The sequence below is a fragment of the Microcebus murinus genome, chromosome 17 (genome assembly GCF_040939455.1).
Source record: "Microcebus murinus isolate Inina chromosome 17, M.murinus_Inina_mat1.0, whole genome shotgun sequence".
In the NCBI taxonomy this organism is placed as follows: domain Eukaryota; kingdom Metazoa; phylum Chordata; class Mammalia; order Primates; family Cheirogaleidae; genus Microcebus; species Microcebus murinus.
The window spans coordinates 16,645,868-16,670,410 of NC_134120.1; the positions used below are offsets into that span (position 1 = coordinate 16,645,868).

At 43.5% G+C, this 24,543-nt stretch overlaps 1 protein-coding gene across 1 annotated transcript in view; it reads right to left on the bottom strand.

Moving 5' to 3' along the window:
• Positions 1-245: 245 nt before the first annotated feature.
• Positions 246-24,543, bottom strand: part of ONECUT2 (one cut homeobox 2) — a 51,573-nt gene continuing 27,275 nt past the window's right edge. The window contains exon 2 of the mRNA XM_012745477.3: positions 246-15,183. Coding sequence (XP_012600931.3) covers positions 14,897-15,183 — 287 coding nt within the window. The 3' untranslated portion in view covers positions 246-14,896. The remainder of the gene's footprint in view (positions 15,184-24,543) is intronic.

Genomic DNA, 24,543 nt, shown 5'->3' on the forward strand with positions numbered 1-24,543 from the left:
CAAAGACTGGGAATGGGTTAAGAATAAGGTCATCTTTATGGGACATCCCCAACCTTTTCTGATTTCTAACAAGGATGACAGGTTTGTTGATTCTAACATGTACCTTGCATTCGTCAGAAACAGAAGTTGCAGTCTCTCAAAGTAGAGCAGCTTTACTGTTCTTTATCAAACCACAATGGGATGCAGTAAGGGCAGGGTCGCTTAATTCTTCCCATGAAAAGACAAAGAAGGCAACTGAGACATGGTCAATGAATTAAAGCAGTTTATTTAACATTAATTGCAGAATTTACAGCACTACCATTTAATGATAGGAATAAAAATAGAATCCAGTGTAAGCAATGTTGCAGACAAAAACAACAGGACGGGAAATGAGCAGAATTGAAGATGCAATTAACATTCAAAGAAATGTTCTAAAGGACTGGGAGCCCATCAAGGGGTGAGCTTCCCCTCGATGATGATGTCTGATCCTCGTCCCCACCAGGATTTCAGGGCAGCCACTGAACATATTATACCCTGTTGACCATCCCTGGAAAAGCTTTCAGCACAGTCCGACTCAACATGTCTGAGATGGGGCAAAATCTGGATTAGAGTATGCTTTGGAAAGATAGCTCAGGGTGAAAACACAATAAGAATGTGGGTCAGTGTGTGGGTTTTCTTTTTCAAAACAGAAAGGAGTGCAAATTTTAGGGGTGTGTTTTCCTCATTTTAAAACATGAGAGATGATGTCAAAGGGATCAACTCAAAACGACAGTTTAAAGTTTTCCCCTATCATTTTCTTGGAGATAATATCTGTAAAAGCAAGGAAACAGAACAAGAGGTGAGCATGTGATTCTCTGATCTCTTGCCCTCTCGGAATCTGGGAAGAATCCTAGGAAAGGTAGTTAGGTCTCTACTAAGGAGCTGGGTTTCTGGGACAGCTACTTAGAAGGTAGGTGGCAGGGCATGGTTTTTGACAGGGAGGTTCACCCTCTGTAGCCATTTCCCTGTGGTATAATGGGTCTCTTTTCCATTTTAAAACTTTAAACAGAGCTGGGGCAAATTCTTCTCTCTTTACCTCATTGTAGTCACCTTTAAATGCCATGAAGCAACCAACAGATGAGGAGAAAGGATCCAAACCCTGCAGGCCAGCATGTAAAATTAAAAGGTGTTTTTAATACCATAATAAACACATCTTTAATACCAGAAAACACATCTTTTCTCACTAAAGTGAGAAAAGAACCAGGACTGATTTGGAATCTGAGAACAAAAGAGAATGGAAGAAAAGATAGTGGAGCTTATGTCCATTCACTTTGATAGGAAGATATTAATAGCCTCTCTTGTAAGAATTCATTGAGAAAGAAGCTATAGTACTTATGCCAATAAATTATTATTTGGGTGAAAATATTTGAATATGAGGGATGAAAAAAATTGACCAGGCTCTTTCTCTCTGGTCCAGGAAAACACCTTTGAGAAAAGTAAAGGATGAAGAAGAGAACTAATTGAAATGTTGGTCAATCCCTAATTATATTTGCCTATGAAATTCTTCAGCATCCCAGACTTGGAGAGAAAAGACTGAACTGCTTTAGAATTGAAGTTAAAAACTAAGGTTTAATGATTGAAAATATGGATTAAAAGAGAAACCAACACAAAGATCATATCTTTATCATCTCAGACCTGCCTTCAAACTTCAGTGGTTTTGTTATCAATTTGTCAGTGTGAAGTTCATGTTCTTGTTTCAGAAATTTCAGTATGCCAGGTGTTTTATGACCTTTATTGGTAAGCAGTTTGCAGGCACCATTTAGGATTATGTGACACAAAACAACATAGTAAGGAAAGAAAGTAATATTCTACCTTTATTGAAGTATCAGTTAATGATATGACTACCCATCCAATAGCTAGATAGTCTTTGGATACTTCACCTTTCTTCCCACGTGGCAGGTTCCCTGTCATAATCTGAAACAAAAACTTTCTTAGACAGTGAGCTGACTCTTAAGCTAACTGCCAAATTGAGCCAGAGCAAGGGATATGGGGGAAAATCCCAAGTTCTATAACTCTTTGCATAGGACTTTCAAGTGGCCGTCAATGGGCCACGTTCTTGGTTGGTTCAATAGCTGTGGTTTGGCCTGTGTCCAAAGAAAAATCAATAGCATGTGCATGGCCCCGACATGGGAGCAAGGCACAGAGGCACAGTGGGGTCTCTTGTTCCTCTTGTATTCTTCCAGATCAAAGAATTGTGAAAAGCTAAAATATAACATGGAAACAAAACAATAGAAAACCCCATTCCATATCTTCCTTTTTTTTTTTTTCTAAATAATCATCTCCCCAAATTATAGATGGGATAGCTACACGGGGTGCAGAGTATGGGTAGAAAGGGAACGTTTGATGTGGAAGAGCCCCACTGGATTGAAGGGACCCAGACTCTTTGGGAGTCAGGATGGAGGAAGATGCCTTAATTGATGTCCCAGGTAAAGCCAACCAGATGGGCCACCACAGCCTTGGCCAAGTGGAGCTCGACTTGGGGAAAGATGAGTGTCTGGTGGGTCACGCAAGATTTGAAATTGCTTGTTTTCTTTTTCTTGCCTTTCCTATATGAAGTGTGTCTGCCTTCATGCTGGCATGTGCTCAAGGCCAAGGATCAGAGAGAAGTGTTGGGGTCCAGAGAGAGAGGTTAGAGAGTTTTGTCCCAGTTCTCTTTAAAGCTGACAGATATGGAGATCTCTTCCTAGTGCCAAAACCTACCTTTGTAGCCCATGACCTGCCAATTCCCAGGCCAGGCCCATGTTCCCCCAGGAAGGCAGGAGAACACAGGCCAACCTGAGATAACTCCATAGTTCTGTGTCTCCAAGGAAAAGGACATCCACTGGCACAAAGCATTGAGTAAAAACTCTTTAATAACAAAATAACATTCACGATGTAGCTACTTCAATTGTCTGGAAAACTCAGCTTACACTTGATTCAACATATCACTTTCCACAATGTTAAAAAAAAAAAAAGGACATAAAATGGCATTAACAAAATATACCTCGATTTTCATAAGACAAGTCTTCTTGGCAAATCCTAGAGAACCAGACTCATGGTTGCCTGTGATAAAAAGGGCTGGGCACGCTCACGTCTCAAACACCCCTCTGTTTTCTTTGGATCAAAAATGCATTCGAACTTTGTAGATACTATAACATTTGCATCAAGAGAAACAGTTTGTGGGTTTGTAAGTGGGAGGAGAACTTTACTGAAACAAATATCCATTTTATTGTGGAAGAACACATAAAGCTTTCTGGAAGATTAAACACACTATTACAATAATCAACTGTCTTACAAAAGCCAATTTTAAAATTTTCATGTCCATTCCCATCTTTGGCAGATTAATAAGGGGAAAAATAAAAAGACTACATTACAGAGCTTTTAGGATCATAATCTACTTGATAAGGCCAAAGAAAAATATGTTTCTTTGTATTATTAATGAAAGCACATTCTCAATATATTCTCATTGACAGATAATATGAATGCTCTACTATCAGTGATTTCCAATATTTTGCATAGCAGACGGCTGCTTTTCTATCATTATTTCCTAAGCTGCACTCTCCTATGCAAAATAGTGTGCTTGGCAGTTATCTGGCTTTGTGTCAAGCATATTGGTTTGGGAAATAGGCATGGAACTTGACAATGGGTCTCAGAACCCAAATATAAGAAAGAACAACTTTGCCCAATTTACTGCCACTGAAAAATACTTTTTGAGATACAGAGAGCTCAGATAATTGGGGGATTTAAAGGAGATGGTTTTTCTAAACTGGGTTTCGAAACTTCTTCTTATACTCTCATTTAGAAGGTAGACATAACATAGTGGGGCAGGTAAAAAGTAAGTTAGAGTCACTTCTGACTCCAGGGAGGACAAACCATGATATAGCTACACAGGTGAAGTTTGGGGGAATGGCCACACATTTTTGCCCAAATCACCATAACAGTTGGTGGGGATGTCCAGGAGAGTGACAAAAAGTCAGAGAAGAATTATAGATATTGATGTCATTTGAGTTTCTACTGGGAACTGACCTAATAACAAAAATACTAGAAGAAACCACACATAGTCAAAAATAGCCATTTCCAAGCAGAGATCCAAGAGGGCCAGAGCTGGATGAATTAGCATCTCTATATATGTGGCCAGTTAGGTCTAAGGTCTTGAACATAAAGTTAAAATAACTCCTTTTAGTGGAAATTAAAAATGCAGTGGCGAATTGTGTTTCAATACTTCTTTTCAAAACCCTCTAGGATATAGTCATGTATATGGGTTACGAGGGACCCAATTTGTGAAATGCAAGTTGGCTAACTCAAATTTAGAATGACCTTTCTCATTATAAAATTTGAACCCAATTCAATCTCACTCATTTTAAGATCCCAACAGATGTAAAGGTATTTTCGAGGTGAGACATCTCCCAATAAAACCAATATTACCACTGTCTGAGGCTGAACTGTGTACATTTTCACAGTTTAATGTATACACAACTGTTCCACAACTGCTAACAAACAATAGGCGCCCATGCATAAATAAAGTCCATTGAACCAAGGGGGAAGATCTAGTTAAAATGAAAAATGTTGCTATTAAGACCACAATGCATCACACTGCTAAATTTTTAGCCTCATGCATAAAATTATAGCACTGATTGGCAGTTGCTAATTATAATACTACACTGTTAACACAGAACAATTAATTGTTCAGACCAAGTAGCACAAATGTAGAAAATAATTATTTTTTTCAACAGAGCAAATGAACACAGATTGTTTCTTCAGCAAAATATGAAACTGTAAACTTTGGGCTCATTCTGCAACTTTCCCCAATCCAGAATAAATCAAATCCAAAGGGGAAAAAAAGAACATACATTTTTTTTTAAGCGCACCTTTTCGTCTATTACAAAAGCACAACCTAAAACGTATAAAGCTTTTTTTTCTTTTTTCTTTTTTTAAATCACAGTTACCAAAAGAAACAGTGAATAATTTATTACATACGCTATAATAACATTACTCTAAACACTATTATCTATGAGGTATATCTGAGAAAATTCGGTAAGGAATTGCGCGGTCTGCATTGCCAACATGCCCAGGTTCATAGTAAAGCTTTGGAACCGTGAAGAACTAGAAAAAAGGGAAGAACGGGGGAGGCAGAGAAGGAGATATAGAGAAAGAACCTTTGGTATTAGTACAAATCTTGTTCTTTGCAGGGTTGCATTGCAAAGCACCACAGTACAATAAGCCCACCCATCGAGAGTATGGAGGCCCAGTTGAAGCTGAGGTATTCACAGGAAGGATTAAAAAAAGCAGAGAGGTCCAGACTGGCTAAATCGTTGCTTTGGTTCAAGCAAGGCACTCGTCCCGTGGTTATGTCACACTTTGCAAGTGAAGCATGAGGCTGGGGGGATTGCTGAGGAGGGGTCTGCCAACGGGGGATGTTTTCTGTGTTCAGGCTGCCATCGCTCTTTCTAGATCCTCTCTCGTAGGGGTGTGGTGGTAGGAAGGCTGGGGAAGGTGACGTTTGCTTACGGGGAGCACTCTGCTGCTCCATGAATTAGGTCATCATTGCGGTGTCTCCCAGGGATTCTGAGAATTCTATTTCCAACGGGAATTTGGGAAGAAAACCAAAGCAATTTGCTGTTTGGAAGAAAGGCCTTACAGGTTTGCCTTGTGTAGGGAGAAGATGGGGCTTTGAGCTTGTTAGCACAGGAGAGCTTTCACCATAGGTCAGGATGGTGCGTGGAGGCTTCAGAAAGAGGATAACTGAGTGTCTCCTGCAGTGTGCTAGTCTGTCTTCTATACTCCTCTACTCACTATGCTCTGTTGATGCATGGCCCTGATGAGCTGATTGGTCTTTTCCTTTCTTAGCTTCTTTGTCTAAATGGACCCTTAAAAAGCTCAAAGACAACACATTACGTGAAATGCAAAATACTAGTGCTCAATCCAGAGCTATGTGGCCTAGTGGTGAACCTTTGTATGTGTCTAAAACCCATGTGGTTAAATGTTGAGAAAGACTCGTTGATGGGCATACAAATCACTAGGATGAATGGATCTTAATCATGATTTAATCATTTAATGGAATCAAAAGAAACTTAAAGGAGACCAATTAATTTCATGAGTAAGATAGAAAGAGAGAAGCAACTTTCTAAGTCACCATTTCTTAAACTGGCATATCCATTCCTCTGAAATTTTGGGGTCATTTTTCATTTACAACAAATAACCCTTAACCATCAAATGATGTAAGGCTTCAACTGCTCTCATAAAACCAAGGTTGGCTTAGAAATGAAATATAAACACCTACAAACGAAAAGGAAAAAGGCTGAAGAGCTTAAATGTCACATGTGCAAATGGTGATCAGATTCCCTTTCTTGATAAATACTGACTTAAAATCATCCGTAATCATCAAAGTCAACAGGCCAACAATGAGCTTTCTCCTCCCACTGAATCAGAAGCTTATTTACACAACACTTTGTAATGAGGAAGTTCAAAAGCCATCACATTTTTTTTTTTTTTTGGATCAATACGCACTTCCCAGAGCAAAAACCCCTGTATGAGCCCTGATATTTCAAGGCAGGCCACCTTTATTAAGCAACTGATCATATGTGACTATGTTGAGATACTAACATGATACTGAAAATGTTTGTGACTGTTTTTGCAGGATGAAAATGTTCAGTGATAAAACCCAGTCCCTGCTCACTGCTAAAGGATCGCCACCTTCCTATTTGCCAACGTGTGACCCGTCTCATGCAGGAGTTGCACCACAGAATGCACAGAACACTGGGCAGGGGCCAGGAGGCGTGGGTGGGCTTTGCCTCTAGATAGTTTCTTCCTTGACTTGGGTAACTATTTCACTGCGGCATGCCCCAGGGGCTTGGACTAAATGATTTCTAAGGTCCCTTCGAGCTCAACTATTCGATGGTTAGAGTTTCTAACAGTTCAATAATTGGAAATCTCTACTGTGGTAGCTCCAAAGCAGGGACAGAAGCCATGGCTAAGACTGAAGGCCATTTCCAACCAGTTTTCTTCACCAATTTGGAATCAGAATTTAAGGAGTCCAATTACAGCAGCACCTGAACTTGCATCCTGAACAGGTAGAGGGGACAGCGAACAAATGAGAGAACCACAGAAAATATCCCTTTCCAAATTAGCAGCCGCCGTCGCATAGATAATTATTTCTTTGGGGTATCTGAGCTGTGGCTGTACATACCATATGTCAGAGAGAATAGTTCAAATTATAAAAGAGCACAAGCAAAATGCAGACCGCACAGAGAAAGAAATCTTTGGTATCTTTGGTGTCATCAACACGATTAAAATTACAAATGGAAAAAGTCAGTGAGGTAGCCTTCTTTGGTTCTCACTAGGAATAGAAAGTTTTTCCTTTTTCTGCTTTTTTTTATTTTTTTCCTTTTTTGTTTTGTTGCTTTACACACACACACAGAGTTCATTCTTGGAAGCAGCTAATGGAAGGGTTTCTCTCTTTTTGTTTATGATTTTTTTTTTAAAAAATGTATGTTTCCAGTTTCTGTATAGAAGCCCCGAAATCCAGGCTGGTGAAGCAGGGTCTCGGCTTATGTTTTCTGAGTGCACAGGTTCAGGTTGAATAGTCATTGCTCATCCACAAAATTTGCTCTGTTGTTCTGACAGCAAACAAACTGTAGTGCTCTCTGTTGTTTTAAATAAAAAATATAAACTATACAGTACACCTTTCACAGATGCGGAATAAGTTAAATAAATAAGTTACAATACGAAGCCTCCGAGGGCCACAATATAATTAAGAGATGAAGTTCGCCTGGTACCAGGTGGGGCTGCGAACTTAAATTAAATAAGTTAATAATTGTTACTTAAACTACTTTAAAAGTTAATTCAAGAAGGAAAAATACCCCATATTCTCTTGTTGTAACCTGTATTTCTTCCCTGTCTGTAACAGAATTTCACTGCTTTATAAAGCAAACTAAACTTCGAGAGAATTCTAAATAGGATTTTGCATCTCTGATGCACCATGGGTCTAGGTTTTGATAAATAAGTACAAGGGGTAAAAATCAACCTAAGAAAGGACGATTAAATACTTGCCCAGATGCTATACATCTGTGTACTAGAAACTAATTTAAATAAATTAATTACATTAATGATATTCAGCATGTTGGGTCATAACCCAAAGAGATAAGATAAAAAGAATAATTGGGGGGGGGTGTCTTCATTTTTTAACTGACAAAATGTATACCCTCTTTCCACAGTTTAAATGAAAATAAAGCAGGAAATTATAATATCTAAAGCTTTCTCATGTTAAAGACCATTTAGATGTGTCAAGAATGAAAAAAAAAACACCCCTTCCCCAGCTAGCCAGCACAGCCTCCACAAGACCATGACACCATTGTCTCAACCCTGGAAACCAGAGCCCACTTTTTTCCCATTGGTTTGCGTTTTACTTTGCTATTTTTTTCTTTTTTCTTTCTTTTTTTCCTTTCTTTTCTTTTTTTTCTTTTTTTCTTTTCTTTTTCTTTTTTTTTTTTTTGTTGTCCTTTTTCAGGTCTTTGGATTTAGCTTTAGTTATGAGAGATCCAGAATAAAGCTATTTAACCGAAGTCATCAAGCATAGATGTCATGCTAACACAGATGATTAAATAATATACAAGGTTTCTTGAAAGTTGAATTTATCTTGGATGTACCCAAATGAAAGTAATTACACGAGTACACAATGAAAGATGCTGGGATACTTTTTTTTCCCCCCTGAACTTTGGTTTTCAACGTTACAATAAATAATGAAAACAATATACATTGTAGAAGTACCATATACATGTTAAATGATGACTTAAATGTATTTATTGTAACAAATTACAGTATATATGTACTAAGCATGTCTGTACACACTTGCATGTACACAGTCTAGACACCAATGGGTAATGTGTGTTGCTGTGAAGACATCTATGAGAATACATGTTGAAATATGTATCTAAACCTGTATACATCCAAGCTGACAGACTGTCTAAGGTTTAGGCAAACTTATCTACCAAAGTATATGCTGTGTGCAATGCCTGCTGAGAAGAATGGGGCAGAGTGGAAGACTTCCATGAAATGAACCTTCCTGTAGCAATGTGTTTTATCTTATACACCTTTTCTCCACTAGAAAGGTATTAGCTGGTTAATTCCATCAACCTAACTCAAAAACCTCTAAGGAAAGCTTGGGCTCTAGCTGTGTGACTGTCACAGTCATTCTGGTATTTGAGAACAAGGAGCCTTTAAGGTCCTGTGGGATTCTCACAATAGCCCATCGGCCTCAGTGATAAGTTTTGTAATTACCTATGTGAGGTCCTATATATTTTAAGTATTTTGGTATTTTATAAGTATTCTGGGACTTTCTAAAACAAACAAACCCTCCCTTCCCCCCTTCCACACCTTGGAAAGAAACAAATTATTGATAGAAAATAGGCATGGAGACATTCATGTTTAAAGCCAATGTCATTACCTTATGATATTTATACAACCAACTGGGGTGCCATTCTTCCTTTAGTAAGAATTTCTGTGGTCTTGTTTTAAAACTAGAATCTCCTGTTGTTTCAGAGGTGACTTGGTCTTAGCTAAAAGTACAAAATTATTAATCTATCCAGTTTTGCAGGTAAATATCATAAAGTTATAGGTCCACCAGCTCTATCCCTTCTTTGTCTACCATTTCTACTCACTCTTCCAGTTAGGCTAGTAAGTCTGAATCACACAGCATCAGCGACGACAACAACAACAAAAAGTCAGCTCTAATCTGTAATGAATCTAGAGTTATCATCAAAGTACTTGTGTCTGGGCTTTGTGGTCAACCTTGACCACATGTATCATCTTTTCTTCTCCACTTTTTAATGGAGTCCATTAGTTTTCAACAACATTGGAAACCATCTTGTTCTTCTTAGATTTTAAAAAATCCAACTATATAACCTCCTGAAAATCTGAGTTTACTGCAAAGGCATACTGTCATGACACTTTGGTAATGAAAATCCAACAGACACTCCTATAATTCTATTATGTCAACATTTTCAAAAGTGGGAAAGTTTCCCCCTATACCCAGGTAATAGTGATTTATTTTTTTAAAAAATAACTTTAATTTATTGGCATTAATAGGTGGGTGTCCAGCATAGATGTGGTTGGTTATTTAAAAGGTATTTATATTTGGCTTTGAAATACATTGTTTGACTTAGAAAATGCATGTGTGTCTATCAGATTTACCTTCCTAATTTTGATTTGATTTTAGCTTGAAATGAAAATTAGCTCTTATTGCCTAAACCCACAATTGCCAAGAGCTTGCAGGGGGAGAAAACAGAAGCTATAGAGGCAACTTTTCCCAGATATCGCCAGAGAAAGCGCCATGCTTCTCGGATCAGGCTAGCCCGTACCTAAACCTCTAAGCATGTAACAACCTCAACACTCTTTAACATTTTGGAAAACTTTTTAAATATTGGTGTTGAGTTTTTATCGTTGTTGTTTTCATTTTAAAAAGAAATGTATTGGCTCTGTGTTTTTTTTTTTTTATTATTATTCCTGAAATGAAAGAATTATGTCCCCAGTACCAAAATCACATTGAAATAAAAATAAAGCAAGCCTCCTTTATGTAAAGGAATAAAGAAAAATATCTTTTCACTTAATAACTGTGAGTGTTTGGATTTCTGTTGCTGCAAGAATGTGAAATTTGGTTGAGAACTGTTCCTTCACACTGTCCCTTTTGTTGGTGACGGCTGAGGAATGCCTTGCATTTTTTCTTGGATTGAGGAAATGGATCCTACACTATAACCAAGACCAAATGGTTATTTTCTCTGAAATTATTAACTTAAAATAAAATTTAAAAATTCTTCAGGAAGCTCACTGGGTTAAATTCCATTACCTTTCAATATAGCAAATTTTTCTTTCAGATTTCTAATGAACTGAAATTCTGCCATATATGTTTTTATATGCATATCAATACTTTTTTTTAAAGCAATCACTTCTTTCTGATATGACATTATCTGGGTATGAGACATTTATCAAAAGTCTTTGGAGGAAAATTCTTGCCTTCTTTTCCATTATGACACCTTCTTCTGATCACCAGAGGACTGGTTTGACCAGTGTTGAAATGTCAGGCCACAATGGCAGCCTTTTTTTGGTCCTAGACATCTTCAGAGGATGCCAGAGACACCCAAATACTGAGCTTAGTGTGTCAAAGAATCACTGACCAGATCAAGCAGGCTCCGTTCCTCAATCCAAACTCGAGAAGAACAACTATCTCCATTGGCCCCAAGTCACGACTCAAGTCGAAATCAATCCATATGGGAACATTCCTCTGCTGAAATATGCTCTTTTCTAGGTCCTTTGACAAAGGATACATGGACTATGAGCAAGGGACCAAGGGAGACAAGGGAAAAGTCAAGGAACAAGCCCCCAGGCAGGATGAATTACAAAAATCATGGAGAGCCTCATTCAGTCACAGCTCCACAGCTGCTGCTCCTGCCAAGGGAGACCCACGTGGTGGGAATGAGGAGATGGCACAAAGAATGACAATGGGGCTCTCCAGGAGCAGGACTCTGGGAGTCTCCCTAAAACCTGCTTTATATTTTCCCTCCAGGATTGAGACCCCCCCCCCACAACACTACTGCCCCACCCCAGCACCAGCTGTGGTTGCACACAGGCTTGTCAATACGAATTGGTAATTACCACCCTGAGGAAGCCTGATCAACCCATTGCAACGGGAGCTGGACTTCCCCTATGAGAAGTCCCTTTGGTGGATCTACTCACTGAGGGGGACTGAGGCAGCCAGGTGGGACAGGGCTGCTCCTGGAGAACAGGTTTCCGGTCTGGCCTCATATCCCATAACTGGTGGAAATGGACCACTGAGCTTCCCCAGCACTTAAGAGGAACACCCACTGTCGGGTCCAGTTCTGGGCCAAGTCTTGTGGATGTGCCTCACTGAGGCATAGAATAGAGATGACTCCAAATACAAAGGAAACTCACTGATACCATGGATCCACTTATCAACAGGTTAAATGTTGGAATGCTTGAACTTGACTTTAAACCTTTCCCAGAAACTTTCATAGAGATCTGAATACTCCAAATCATCCACAAAGGCAAATTAACTCTGGAATGGCACAGGAAATGAGAAAAATCTGAACTGAATCCTTAACGAATGAAGCACTTGACAAAAAACAAGACATGAATTTGGACAGCAATACTTTTGGGTTATCAACCAATGTCAAGTTGATCTATATATGTATTCATATATTATATATATCTTTCATTAGAAATGCAACTTTACAGCTGATTTTTAAAAAGCTAATAGAAAAGTAGAAACTGGCAATTATTTTTACATGTTTCCCCCCACCCCCAAATGAAGCCCTGTTAGGATGTAGCGATGACATGAAGACGAGGCTGCAAATACCTCTATCAACTCTTTGGTTCTGTGGCTTGGGAGAGGTTGCATCTCCAAGACCCTTACCCCTGACCCTCGCTCCCTTCCCTCCCCTGATGATAAGACTCTGAACACAGAAGTAACCAAGTCTAAGGGTTAAGCAAAGGACATTGAAGCGACACTATCATTCCCCACCCTCTGCTGAGCAGAGAGAAGAGAACTGTTCAATATCCCAACATCTTAAACTTGGAGTCCATGGAAGCTTTTGAGAGATTCCATGTTGGGGTAAAAAGCCATAAAACAAAACTAAAAGGAAACCATGAAATCAAATAAATGACCCTTTCCTTTTGTTGCTCAGAGAAACATAATTGATTACCTTTATACAGATCAATGGCGCTATTAGTATTTTAGCCAGGCAAGAGGAGATAATGAACTGAAACAAAAGGTATGAGAAATCCTCATCTTTGGTATTGTAGCTGTTGAGGTTTCTGTTGCTCTGTTCCATGTTCTTTTGAAAAACTGCATAGGCACAAATTAAAGACAATCTTCAACTTTAAGATTACCACGTGAGTTGTCAAATGAAGCAGCAGCCACTGAGGCTCTTCCTTATTTCTATCCTTGTCTCAACCCCTTCTTTAAAAATCTGCTTCCAAAAAATGTCCCAAGAGGTCTGTTTGAACACAGTGTGTCTCGCTGTTTTGGGTTCTGTTTTTCTGGCGTGCTTCCGTCTTGTTGGTGGTGATTTCCATTGATTCACGGATTTATTTATTCTTTTTAATGGGACAGTTTTGTTTGTTGCAGAAGTAGGTGCAGAAAAAGTTTCTTTGGTTTCGATTAAGTAATTCATAAAAAAGTCAGTCTCAAGTGTCTGTAAAGAATCATTGCAGCGTTTGGCTTGCTTTGAACACCCCCACGGTGCCCACCTGGGGCCATTCACTGGTAAATATGCACGTCGTGACCTTTGCAATCTCCCAGAGTTCTGTGGGCGCTCTTCCACTTGCTATGGGAAGGTGAAAGCCAGGAACCAGAGCTGGCATGGCAAGGCCACTCCCTGGGTGGCATGGCTAACGTCCTTGGCGCGGCTGGTCCGCTTAGCCCGATGGTATGCCAAATGCAAGAGCTGGATGCCATTTGGAGTTGCAGAGGTTTTTCTGATTTCTAAAAGTAATCACAGTATTTTTAGGCTAGAAAATGGCAAGTAATAAATGTCTTTGGTTTGCAGTATTCTGCTTCTTTGGTGTGCTGTGTTTTCTCCAGATGTGTTAAGCTGTTTTGTAAGGATGATTCCACAATGGAAGAGATTTAGGACTGGATGACTCATGAATAACACGTATGGAGGTTTGATTGATTGGTTGATTGATTGATTTTTTTTTTTCTTGTTAGAAAACACTGAAAGCATCCCTACTAATAGGATGGATAAGGGAACAACCCAAATCAGAAAGAGTGAGAATGAATTACGTGGTGGTCACAATGCACAGAAGGAGGAACCAGATGACTGATAAACCAAGAAGGATACATTAATGATCTAAAAAAATCTAGATCTTTTAAAATGCTGCATTTGCTCCATGTACCGTAACAGTTAAATTGGCCTCCTGAGTGTGCGTCTGCATTATGTACAAACAGGATTTGTAGCAAACTGCAAAATGTGCTTGAAGCCATATTCCCAATGATTCCCTAATGACTTCACAATAGGTGTCTTGAAAATCCCGATGTGGTGAATCCAGAACCTTCTTTACTTCTGTTTATCTTCGTTGTGCTTGATACTTTGAGCTCAAGTGAACTGATTTGTTTTTTGACAGATCCAAGACCATGTGAGATTTCCAGGAGGTAAAGAAAAAAAAAAAAAAAGAAAGAAAGAAAATTGCAAATTGGATCAACTTAAAGCTTTCCAAACCATTCAATGAAAAGATGCCTGAGTTGGAAAAACAAGTCCTTGGATTTTTTTTTTAACTTCCACACTTAAAACTTGTGCTCAGTAATTACCATTCTGATGTTTTTTTTATGTTATGGCTGTGGATTTTGGTGTACTGTGGTATAATGAGGCTAAGCACTTGGAAAGCAAATGAGGTCTTTCTTGTTGCCACAGTCTTTTCTTATTGTAGCATCTTGGAAGCCTAAACTCAGGAGTCCTTACTTAGGCCAAATCCCCATTGTTACTCATGGGAACTCTGACTGCAAGAGGTTGACAGGACCTGAAGTGAGACTGATGACAATTTAAGCAATCCCGAGCTTGGTTGACACCATACTGGAATTAACTCTCTCCAGGAAGGCCCCATTTGGGTTTCTGGGATGCTTAGCATGCTCAGAGGACAGTGTCTGGTTCAAAAAGATTAATTTTCAGCTTGCACTTGGACTACATAGCCATTAAAAACAAAACAAAACAAAAGAACACCTGGCCTATGATTACAGCTAGAATAGAAGTTTCTTTTCAAGAGAATTGTGCTTTCAAATCACCAGTGAAGGGCCCCAGCTAAGAATTCGGTGTCGTTTTCCTTTGTGTTTTCTTTTGGTATCTGTTGTCCTCATTTGGAGGTGACTTGTGCCCAGGTGAGAGTCCTTCCATCATGCTTTGGTACAAGTGCTGGAGGTGGACGAGGAGCCCCCCGTGCTCAGGTCGTCTTGCCACTTCTCCAGGCTGCGGCGCCGGGCGTTCATGAAGAAGTTGCTGACGGTCGTGAGCTCCAGGCCCAGCTGCTGGGAAATGGTGATCTGCATCTCCTTCGACGGGCGTTTGTTCTCCTTGAAGATGGCGAAGAGCGTTCGGCGTTGGAGGTCAGTGAACACCAGGCGGGATTTCTTCTGGGAATTGTTCCTGTCTTTGTTTGGTTCTTGCTCTTTGCGTTTGCACGCTTGAAAGGAAAGAGAAGAGGGAGAGGAGTCAGTGGGATCACCCGAGAAGGTGATGCGTGGAAAACATTGACAGAGTTGTACGAGGGGATGTAAACCGTTAAACTTTATTGTGCAAATTGCCCAGCTGTCAATAACCAGCCTCCCAGCTCGTCTCTGGGTTATGGAAGGCATCGGCTAGTGAGTGGCGGGTGGGAGAAAGGAGACGGCAGCAGGGCTGTGCCTTACACGGTCTGGTTTTGAGCCAACCACGGTTGGTTTTCTCTTTTAACCCCTACATCCCACCCCCAGCATACCCTTAAAATTCTTTATCAGGCTCTGTGAAGGGAAAAGAGACTCCAGGTCCCCAGGGGGAAGCCAAGCCAGGCAGTTTCCTCTTTCATAGTCACCCTCTAGAATTGTTTACAGCTGAGTTGACATTACCTTCTGGAATCAAAACTTAAAGGCGCATGGTTTCTCAAAATCAAAGCTTCTACCCATGAGACTCTAAAAATTGGTAACAGAATGAAATTAGAAGCGATAGAAGGATGGTGTCATCCCATCTCCTTTGTTCAGAACTTTGAAAAATTAAAACAAAACAAAACAAGAAAGCCAGGAAGGGAAAGACTATGGAAAATTTTGTTTAGCCAATTCTAATTTGGCCAATTTGAAGTTTGAAACCAGTACAAGAAGATGGGAGTGGGATGGAGGGCGGCGGGGGGAGAAGCCCAAAGTAGCAATGACAGGATTTTAGGCTCCTAGGTATGTCGGTTAGTGTACACAGAGACTCTGACTTAGTAGAAAGGAATATCCACACACAGACATTAATTTATGTGTCACTACCTCTCCCTGCCTCCAAGTTCCCAGAAGGCAGGGACCAGGTCTGTGTAGTATTCCTGACTACTTTTTGGAAGCATGGACACAATGACCATGACAATGAGGACAAATTGCATCTTGACTCTTTCAGGGAATCTGTACACCTTATAGACAGATTTGGTGTCTCAGAAAAATGATTTATAAGCCTTAAATAATACAGTACATGCAAATCATAACACTAAAACATGAAAACGTGTTAAGATCACTTGTAAGAAATTCCAGCTCCCCTAGGCTGTTGTACAGCCTCAACAGAGCGTGTCAGGAAAAGGCTGGGAGGAAGCAAAAAGCCAGATAGGGCCCTCTCCCAACAAGCAGATTCTACTGGATATTTTCTGGCACCCAGGTTGAGAATCTCTTCCTACTGGACCAACATTCCCCCAGAGCTAGCAATGCAGGGTGTTGCTTGGCTGCTTTTCTGTACTTCTCAGCCCCTGGTGTGTAAATTTCGTTTCCTGCTCTTTGGTCAGAGCATTTCCTACTCATGACATTCCACAGTCGACATCATGTGCAGAGGGTCTGGTCTACTACATGTATTGGGAACATCTTTCCAAACTTAGGTTTTAGGATTTGATATGTTCTGCATGGTTGAGTCCCCCTAAAATTCACATGTTGAAATCTTAATCCCCAAGGTGATGGTACTAAGAGGTGGGGACTTTGGGATGTGATTAGGTCATGAGAATGGAGCCCTCATGAATGGGATTCATGCCCTCATAAAAGAAACCTGTGAGACCCCTTCCCCCTTCCACCATGTGAGCAAACAGAGAGAAGGTGTCTTCTGTGAACCAGGAAGTAAGCCCCCACCAGACACTGAATCTTCCAATGCCTTGATCTTGGACTTCCCAGCCTCCACAACTGTGAGAAAAACATTTCTGTTGTTTGTAAGCACTAATTTATGGCATTTTGTTTGTTATAGCAGCCCGAATGGACTAAGACAGGATTTAATCTGAGGACAAACACTCATAGAAAAGATATTCTGGAAGTTGAACTTTCCCCCACCTAACAGGCTATCCTCCCTGGTGGATGCTATGTGTCCTAAAGGAATATGAAGGAATCACTCCTAGAATGAATGACATGTACCAATGTTCTCAAGGAAGAGAAGAGTCCTTAAACGGAAAAACTGCTGGGCCATGTCCGATTTGCTAAACTCTTTCTTCCTGACTTTTCCCTCTCTCATTTTTAAAAATAAAAGTAAGCATATTACCTTTGAAAATGAAACACACACACACAAACAACTTGTTTCCATCTTAAAATCCATTTGTCTTGCGGGAGTTGGACTTACTGGGATGAGGAGAGCTTCCCTTGCAATGGGAGCCCAGGCAAGGGCTGAGACAGCCCACAGCTGCCCCTCTCTCAAGAGTTTCCTAGTGACAACTTCTTCTTTGCTCATTCCTACGAGGGCCACACATTTTTGCTGGATTCTGATGATTTCTGTACGGTTACCACGCTTCATTTTGAGACTTACTCCCTCTTGTTCACTCTCTAGTCTGCTGTAGCCGTGCTGCGAACCTGTCAAGTGCATGGGAATCATCTGCAAGGCTCATCAAAATGCAGGTTCTGACGCAGTTAGCCTGGGATGGGGCCTTAGATTCTGCGTTTCTCATGAGCTCCCAGGTGGGGCCCCACTGTTGGCCCATATGCCTCAGTTTGAGTAGCCAGGTCCTGCCTGATTTCCCAGATCTCAGAGGAGCATGTTATGCAATGGAGAGCTCTGGATCCAAACCTGGGCTACTCAACCTCTAAGACTGAGATGCTGCTGGTTATTTTACCTCTCAGCATCTGTCTTCCTCATCTGAACAAGGAAATAAAAATGCCCACCTCTGGAGAGGCTTAGGTGGGATAACACAGGTAAATTTTCACTTCCCATCTTCACTCTCATTGCATTGCCTCAGTAACTCTGAGATAGGCAAATCAGGCAAAATTATTTTCATTTTCAAAGGAAATCCATGGAGACCTAGGGGTGGAAGTGATGGACTGAGGCCACATGCCAGGCCTGCTGCAGACCCAGGCGAGTATCCACCCTCCTCCTGTACGCAGTGGCCCCACACCTGACTCTACCCCAGAGGACCTCTTTGCAGGGCAGCCTCTGGGGCTCCACCCCAGAGGTTCTGATTTCCACCATGTGGCACCAGGTTCTGGAATGTGTGCTTCTATTTAATACAAACCCCTGCAGACCCTTCTGAGATGTGGGAACCAGTATGCTTGTCCCCATTGCCACTATATGTCCCTGGACTACTGTCCCCCCCACAGCCTCCTGGGACACCTGGTGCTGAGCCTTCATCCAGAGGATTCTGAACAAATAGTGATGTGTGATAATCTCCTGGCAACAAAATCCGGGCAAATATCTTCTGCAAATATTGGCTGTGGTCCTGTCAATTCACGCTCCTTTGGATTAACCAGACAGCTCTTAATTTTCATCCTGATATTGATTATTCTTCAGATAATGCTGTATTTGTGCTTTTAATAGGGTGATTAGGCAGTGTTGGGATAGGTCCACATTGCCTTGCCAGGTTGGGAGAAAGATACATATTTAAAATTTTATATACATATATTTAATTTAAGAGAAAAATGTTAAAGACTTAACGTTCAGCAGACTGCAGAGAAAGAACAGATCAATACACGCTGCCTATGCCTTCCCAAGCCACCTGATTCCACAGCAGCAAATGCAAAGCTGTAGCCTGCAGTCTGCAAGTGTACGGCAAGTCCCAAAGCCCAAACTAGTGAGGCAGTAGGTCCATGAGTTGCCCAGAGTTTTTATAGCTCACACTCACTAGCCGATAACTCTTATAAACACAGCTGGTCAGGAGCTGATGGAAAATAAAAACAACAGGGAGAACAACTACTTTGAAAGTCTAAGGAAAAGCAGACCAATGCAATGAGATCTGGAAGCCAGTGTGAGGTTGTGAACCTCAGAATTCTCAGAACCAGGCTGTGAGGCCAGCCATCCCCGTAGGCACAAGCAGAGTGTACATGGTTTGGGTGTGATTAAATGACTACACTCTATAGTCAACATGCACCCATTTCTGAACAGCTAGGAAAGTGCCAAGTAGCTCCCTACACAACCCAGGGATGTGTTAGAAACTCAAAACAGCAGGTGTTCATCTGAGGTGTTGAAAGATTGAGTCTCGACACAATCTCATGCTTGTCAGGGGGTTCCACTGACCAGCTACACAAATTAAATTCTGCAATGGAATGTTGAAGGTTAGCCCAGCCTCCTCTAGATAACTGGACGTGTTTCTTCTCTTACCTCTTCTGGGAGAAAAGTGGGAGTGGGGGGACATGCCAGGGGTGATGTCCATCGCCTGATGGGGTCCCGAAAGCCCTGACCTGCTCTTCTCTCAGGGCAAGCGTTCCTATGTGGGACCACGTGGAGGACCAAGAGATCATTCCTATTTCAAAGACTCGTAGAAAGCATGTGTTTCCCTACAGTGAGGCTACCTGCCCAGGCGGCGCCTTTCCCCCCAGCTTTTGAAAGGAGTAACATCGACTCAGATTAGTCATGCTGGCTGTGTCCTATAGCCAGCCCCTGGGACTAGCAGATCTACATATAATCTGAGATTAACAACAACAAAGGTGACAGACAGCTACTGTCTAAAAATGCAGGTCCCTTGGTAGACTACATATTCAAACCACTGGGTTCCCAGGGTGAAATAACAAGAGGGGAAGCTCTGGTCTCGGGCACAAGCGCTCTGAGATCTTGAGACACCAACCTGTCTTTCCCCTGGTGGCCACTGTAGCTTTCTACCTCGGGGGATCAAAAACAGGACAAAGAAAGTGCCTCCCCCAAGGATGTACTGCTTCCGGGGAGCTGATCTTTGCTAACTGGGGGAGAGAAACAGAATGTCTCTCCACGGCTGAGCCCTTCACGCCCCCAACCCCAAGTCCCTTTGGGGCCAGGGCTGATCTACCATGACAGTGGGGCTGTCCACCGCCTTGCCCCAGGCAGCACAAAGGAGTGTGGTCAGAGACATGACAAAGCTTACCCAGCAGGAGTGATTCCCATGCAGAGGGGGTTCCAGGGAGGGGCGATGCGTGGGGAGGGGCCATGGCATGGCACTCACTGCAGAGACCAGTAACCAGTTAGTTTCTCTGACAGGAAAGGCTGCTTTTGACCCACCATGAATTTTCCTTCCAGTGACAGAGGTCTTTGGATATTTGCATGCTCAGTGGTAAAGGGTGTATTGAAAGTCAGGGCCTCTGAGCTGGTGGGGAGAGAGAAACAGGGTTAGAGCGAGGGGTGGGTGCAGGACCCTGTCTGCCTGCCACCTGCCCTGTTTCCACTTTTGTACCTCCCTGGACACAGGGTGGTGTGACCTCAGTCGTGGGGGGTGGGGGTAGGGAGAGTAAGGGGGTTGGTTCTAGGAGGCAGATATAGGTCAGGGAGTCATCCTAGAACCACACTTGGCCTTGACACCTGGCCCCATAAGTGCACCTGCGTTAGCTCTTCAAGGCACCTGAACATCTCTTCCCTCCCATAACTTGACCCTCCTCACAGCATGGTCCTGGCTGTCAGTTTCCCGTGGGGGACGGACACATGGGGAACTCACCAACAGCTGAGTCTGGGCCCAGAGGAAGGTGGGGCAGAGGTGTGGACTCCCACCTTACAGGTGGTGAAGGTGCAGTGACACAGGCTGGCATAGGGTGACACAATTAGAACTGGAGCCTGGATTTGGATTTGGAAAACCCCTTCCCTTCCCGGCCTCCCTCATCCCTGAGGTGCCTGTGAAGTGGAGCAACCCAACACCGAGTCAGAATCCTCTCATCCTCCCAGCTCTGGGGCTGAAACTCCCCACTCTACTTGGATTTTGCGCCAAGAATTGAGATCCCCATTGAACAATGTTTTCTGTATTGGGCTGGAACCTTCCCATTTGTTTTTGGAGAATTCAACCTGATGATTTGCTACAGAATTATTAGCACTGGAATAATGAGGGCTCCTGCACCGCAGTCTCATTAGACAGGAAGGGAAAGTGGCTAATACAAAAGGACTGCAATCCTAAAACTTGAAAACTAGAATCCTTGTCTATAGTTTTATTTATTTTTGACACAACTGGCTCAGAAGGAGAAGACTAAAATGGGTAAGTGCGAGGCAGTTCCCCATCAGATCTACGGCCAGAGCCTGGCTTTGCCATTCGCTAGCTGTGTGACCTGGGTGGGGTCACTTGGCCTCCCCGTGCCTCAGTTTCCCTAGTGGTGACTGAACTGGAAGTGATGACACAGGTCCTTTTCGCCTTTGTGCCAGATTTGCCAAGGTCTTCCCACTCTACGTAGTACAATTTTACTTATTTTCTCAAGCCGAAGGCAAATGCAGTTTTCCTCGGTGACACTGCTCTCACCTCTCCTTCAGTGGTCAGAACAACTGTGGCGACTGCAGGCTGCCGTGCGCGAGCTGCTACCAAACACGGGCCCTTCTGTCCCTGCAGGCCCACCCGGGCAGGCACCTCTCTCGGGACACTTACCCCCGCCACCTCGTCGAGAAAGGAATCAGGACAGAGCTTCTCTTCCCTCCCAGACTAGAAGCCCCAGGAGTGTCATTAACCTCTGGGACCCCCTAGTGGCGGTCCCAGTGTGTGCTCACAAATTATTTGCTCCGGGACACGGCCTGAGCAAGCCTTGGGTGCGAGTTAGCAGCAGGGCGAAGTGTGACCTGCTTGGGTCCCAGTGTCTGGAAACATGGGCTTGTCCCCTCATCTCCGATCTTTCACATTTGATTTTCAAACTCACGCCTCTCCTGTTTCCTCTCCACTCTCATTTCTTTCATTTTCATGAGCTTTCTGGCCCAGCCCTGTCCTCCGAGAGTCCAGCGCTCCCTGGAGGGCGCCCCCCGCTGCGGCCAGCACCCTCTCCCTCGCAGCCCCGGGTAACACGGAAGCTGCGGAAACGACTCTTCCCTCCCACCCTCCTCCCCGAAACCACAAGCAAGTGGGCCAAAGAGAGGTCTCTGCAGAGAGCTGCGGGAAGGGAGGGAAGGGAAGGCCGGAGGGGCCCCGGGCTCCATAAGCAAAACAATGTCAGATGAAGGAGCTCCAGGCGGGCAAGGGAAGCCACTCCTGAGGGGGACATCTGGACGCGGCCGCTTCACTGCAGGCTGGCGCTGTGGCTCTGCCTCAGCCAGGTCAGGGTAGTGGAAGGCGTAACCCGGCCAGACTGAAGCGCTGGCCCTGCCCTTGGGAAAAGGGTTGTTTTAACCTCTCCCCATGGTAACCTCCCGAAGCCATTCTGTCCTTCGTGTGAATGGGCAGGAGGCCCCTAGAACAGGTGTTAAGAGAGAGGAGCTGAGAGAACGGAGGCTTACGAGAGGCAGGTGCCACCAACAGGGCACAGGTGCCACCAACAGGGCACAGCCCCCGCAGAGGGAGCTGAGGGAGCTGATGCAGCCGTAGCCCCAGTTCTTCCCCTGCAAACACCTGTACCCCCTGCAGTGTGACTGCAGCTTCTCCAGCAGAGGGGCAGTTTATCCGTTTTCCTTGTGAATATGGGCTGGCCTAATGACTTACTTTGCCCAACAGAACATGGCAGGAGTGACGTGTGGCAGTTCTGAGACCAGGCGTCAAGAAGCCATGTGCTTAGTTAGTTCATGCTCTTGGAACTGTGCCCAGCTGCAGGGCCCAGGCCAGCCTGCGGGAGGAGAGGGGCTGTCCCGGCCCAGGCCATCCTGGATCGGCCGGCCCCACCTGACCCAGCAGCTGACGGCAGGTGCACGAGTGAGCCCAGCTGAGACCAGCCAGGCACGGCTTAGATCAGCAGAACCCTCAGCCAACCCACAGACTCCTGAGCAGAAATCAATGTTTATTGTTTTATGCCACCCATTTTGTGGTTCTGTGTTCTGCAACAATATTGTGGCAATAGGTAACTGATACAAAAGCCAAGAACAACCTCTGCCTTCCCACCCAGGGGCTGAGCCAAATGGAGAGTAAGAAACCTCAGTCTGAAGTTGAGATCTGGTCTCCAATTCCATGCTGGCTGCTTATCAGCTGCATGACCTTGAGCCTCAGTTTCCCTATCTATATAAAGTGGGGATCCTGATGCCCACCACTCCAGGACATCAAGAAGCTAGCCATAACACCTAGCACACAGTAGGTGCTCAGCGAACGTGATGAACATTTCTTTCTTCCTTCATAGAGAAAGAAGAAAGAAGGTGTGTAAGAAGGTGAGGTTAAGAATTCATGATTCCAAGTCTGACTCAACAGTAGATGAACTTCCCAGAGGGTTCATGGCAAATAAAAGGTTAAAGAGTTTTGTTTTCCTTGGGAAGGTGTCTCAGAGCCAATTCCCAGCCTGGTCCAAGAGGTAAGACCGCGACGTGGTTTTACATATGTGTCAGAGATCCTAATAGGTTTTGGACCACCGGTGTTTCCTAACATCACTAATTTATGTCCAAATACATTCTGCATATGAAAGGTATTGTTAGCCCATAATAAATAATGCAGAAGTGCTCTAGTCTCCTTGCATTCAGTAAATACTTTCCCTGAATAGTTCAATATGGTCTTGCCAGGGCACAGGGTGGGGGTGGGGAAGGAAACCATGCAGGGCCTGCATTTGTCAGCGGACACTTAACCTCCAAGTGCCTGGTTTGAAAAGTGTGCCTACAGAAGAATATTTCTCATCTGTCAGCTGGAGAGCTCGGAGCTGCCCCTCCTACAAGGGCTCGTGCGAAGAGGGGGGAGTGAACCTCTCCAGTAAGGAGGGCACACTCCAGAGAGAACACAGGGGCTTCAGCTGTGTTGGAAAGATCAACCAAGGCAATCAACCAAGGCTGGGGTTACGGTGGAAAAATCAATTACAAAAGTGAGTTCACATTTGCACCCCTGGTTTCCTGGAGAAACTTACAGGTCTCTGAGGTAAGAAGAAGGGAAATAAACTCCCTTTACCTCTGTTTTCTGGATGGGGAGCCCTTTGGTGCTGATGGAACAGCAAGTCTATGGGAGAGGTGATGGCGTGCAGGACAGCACCCTTCCTTTGGAACTCATTCGCATGTTCAAGAGCCTTGGGAATATTAAAAGTACTAGGATCCCCTACATTCAAACAAGGAAGCAAGAAAATGGAAGAATTACTCTGATAATACATATTTAATATTCAGTAAGCCATCAATGCTTGTAAATCTCAGTAACGCATGCTTCTTGGGGCCAGTAAAGGGTTGGGTGCCAGCACCTGGCCACGGGGACCTGGGGCGGAGGGAGGGGCCCAACACACAAGACTTGGGGCTCAAGCTCTAAGCCTGGGGTCCTCAAACTTTTTAAACAAGGGGCCAGTTCACTGTCCCTCAGACCGTTGGAGAGTGTGCACCGTGGGCCCGGGATGAGTTGGCTGCTAAGCAGGACAGGCAGCGGCAGCAAAAACACCCAGAGGGCCGCATAAATGTGCCAGGCGGCCGGCATGTGGCCTGCAGGCCGTAGTTTGAGGACGCCTGCTCTGAGCAGTTCCGTGGGCCACTCAGGGCCAGCCAGTCCCAGAGGCACTGATCACCCACCTGGGAGGGGGAAGGTGTGGTGGAGGGGGAAGGGCTCTTCTGA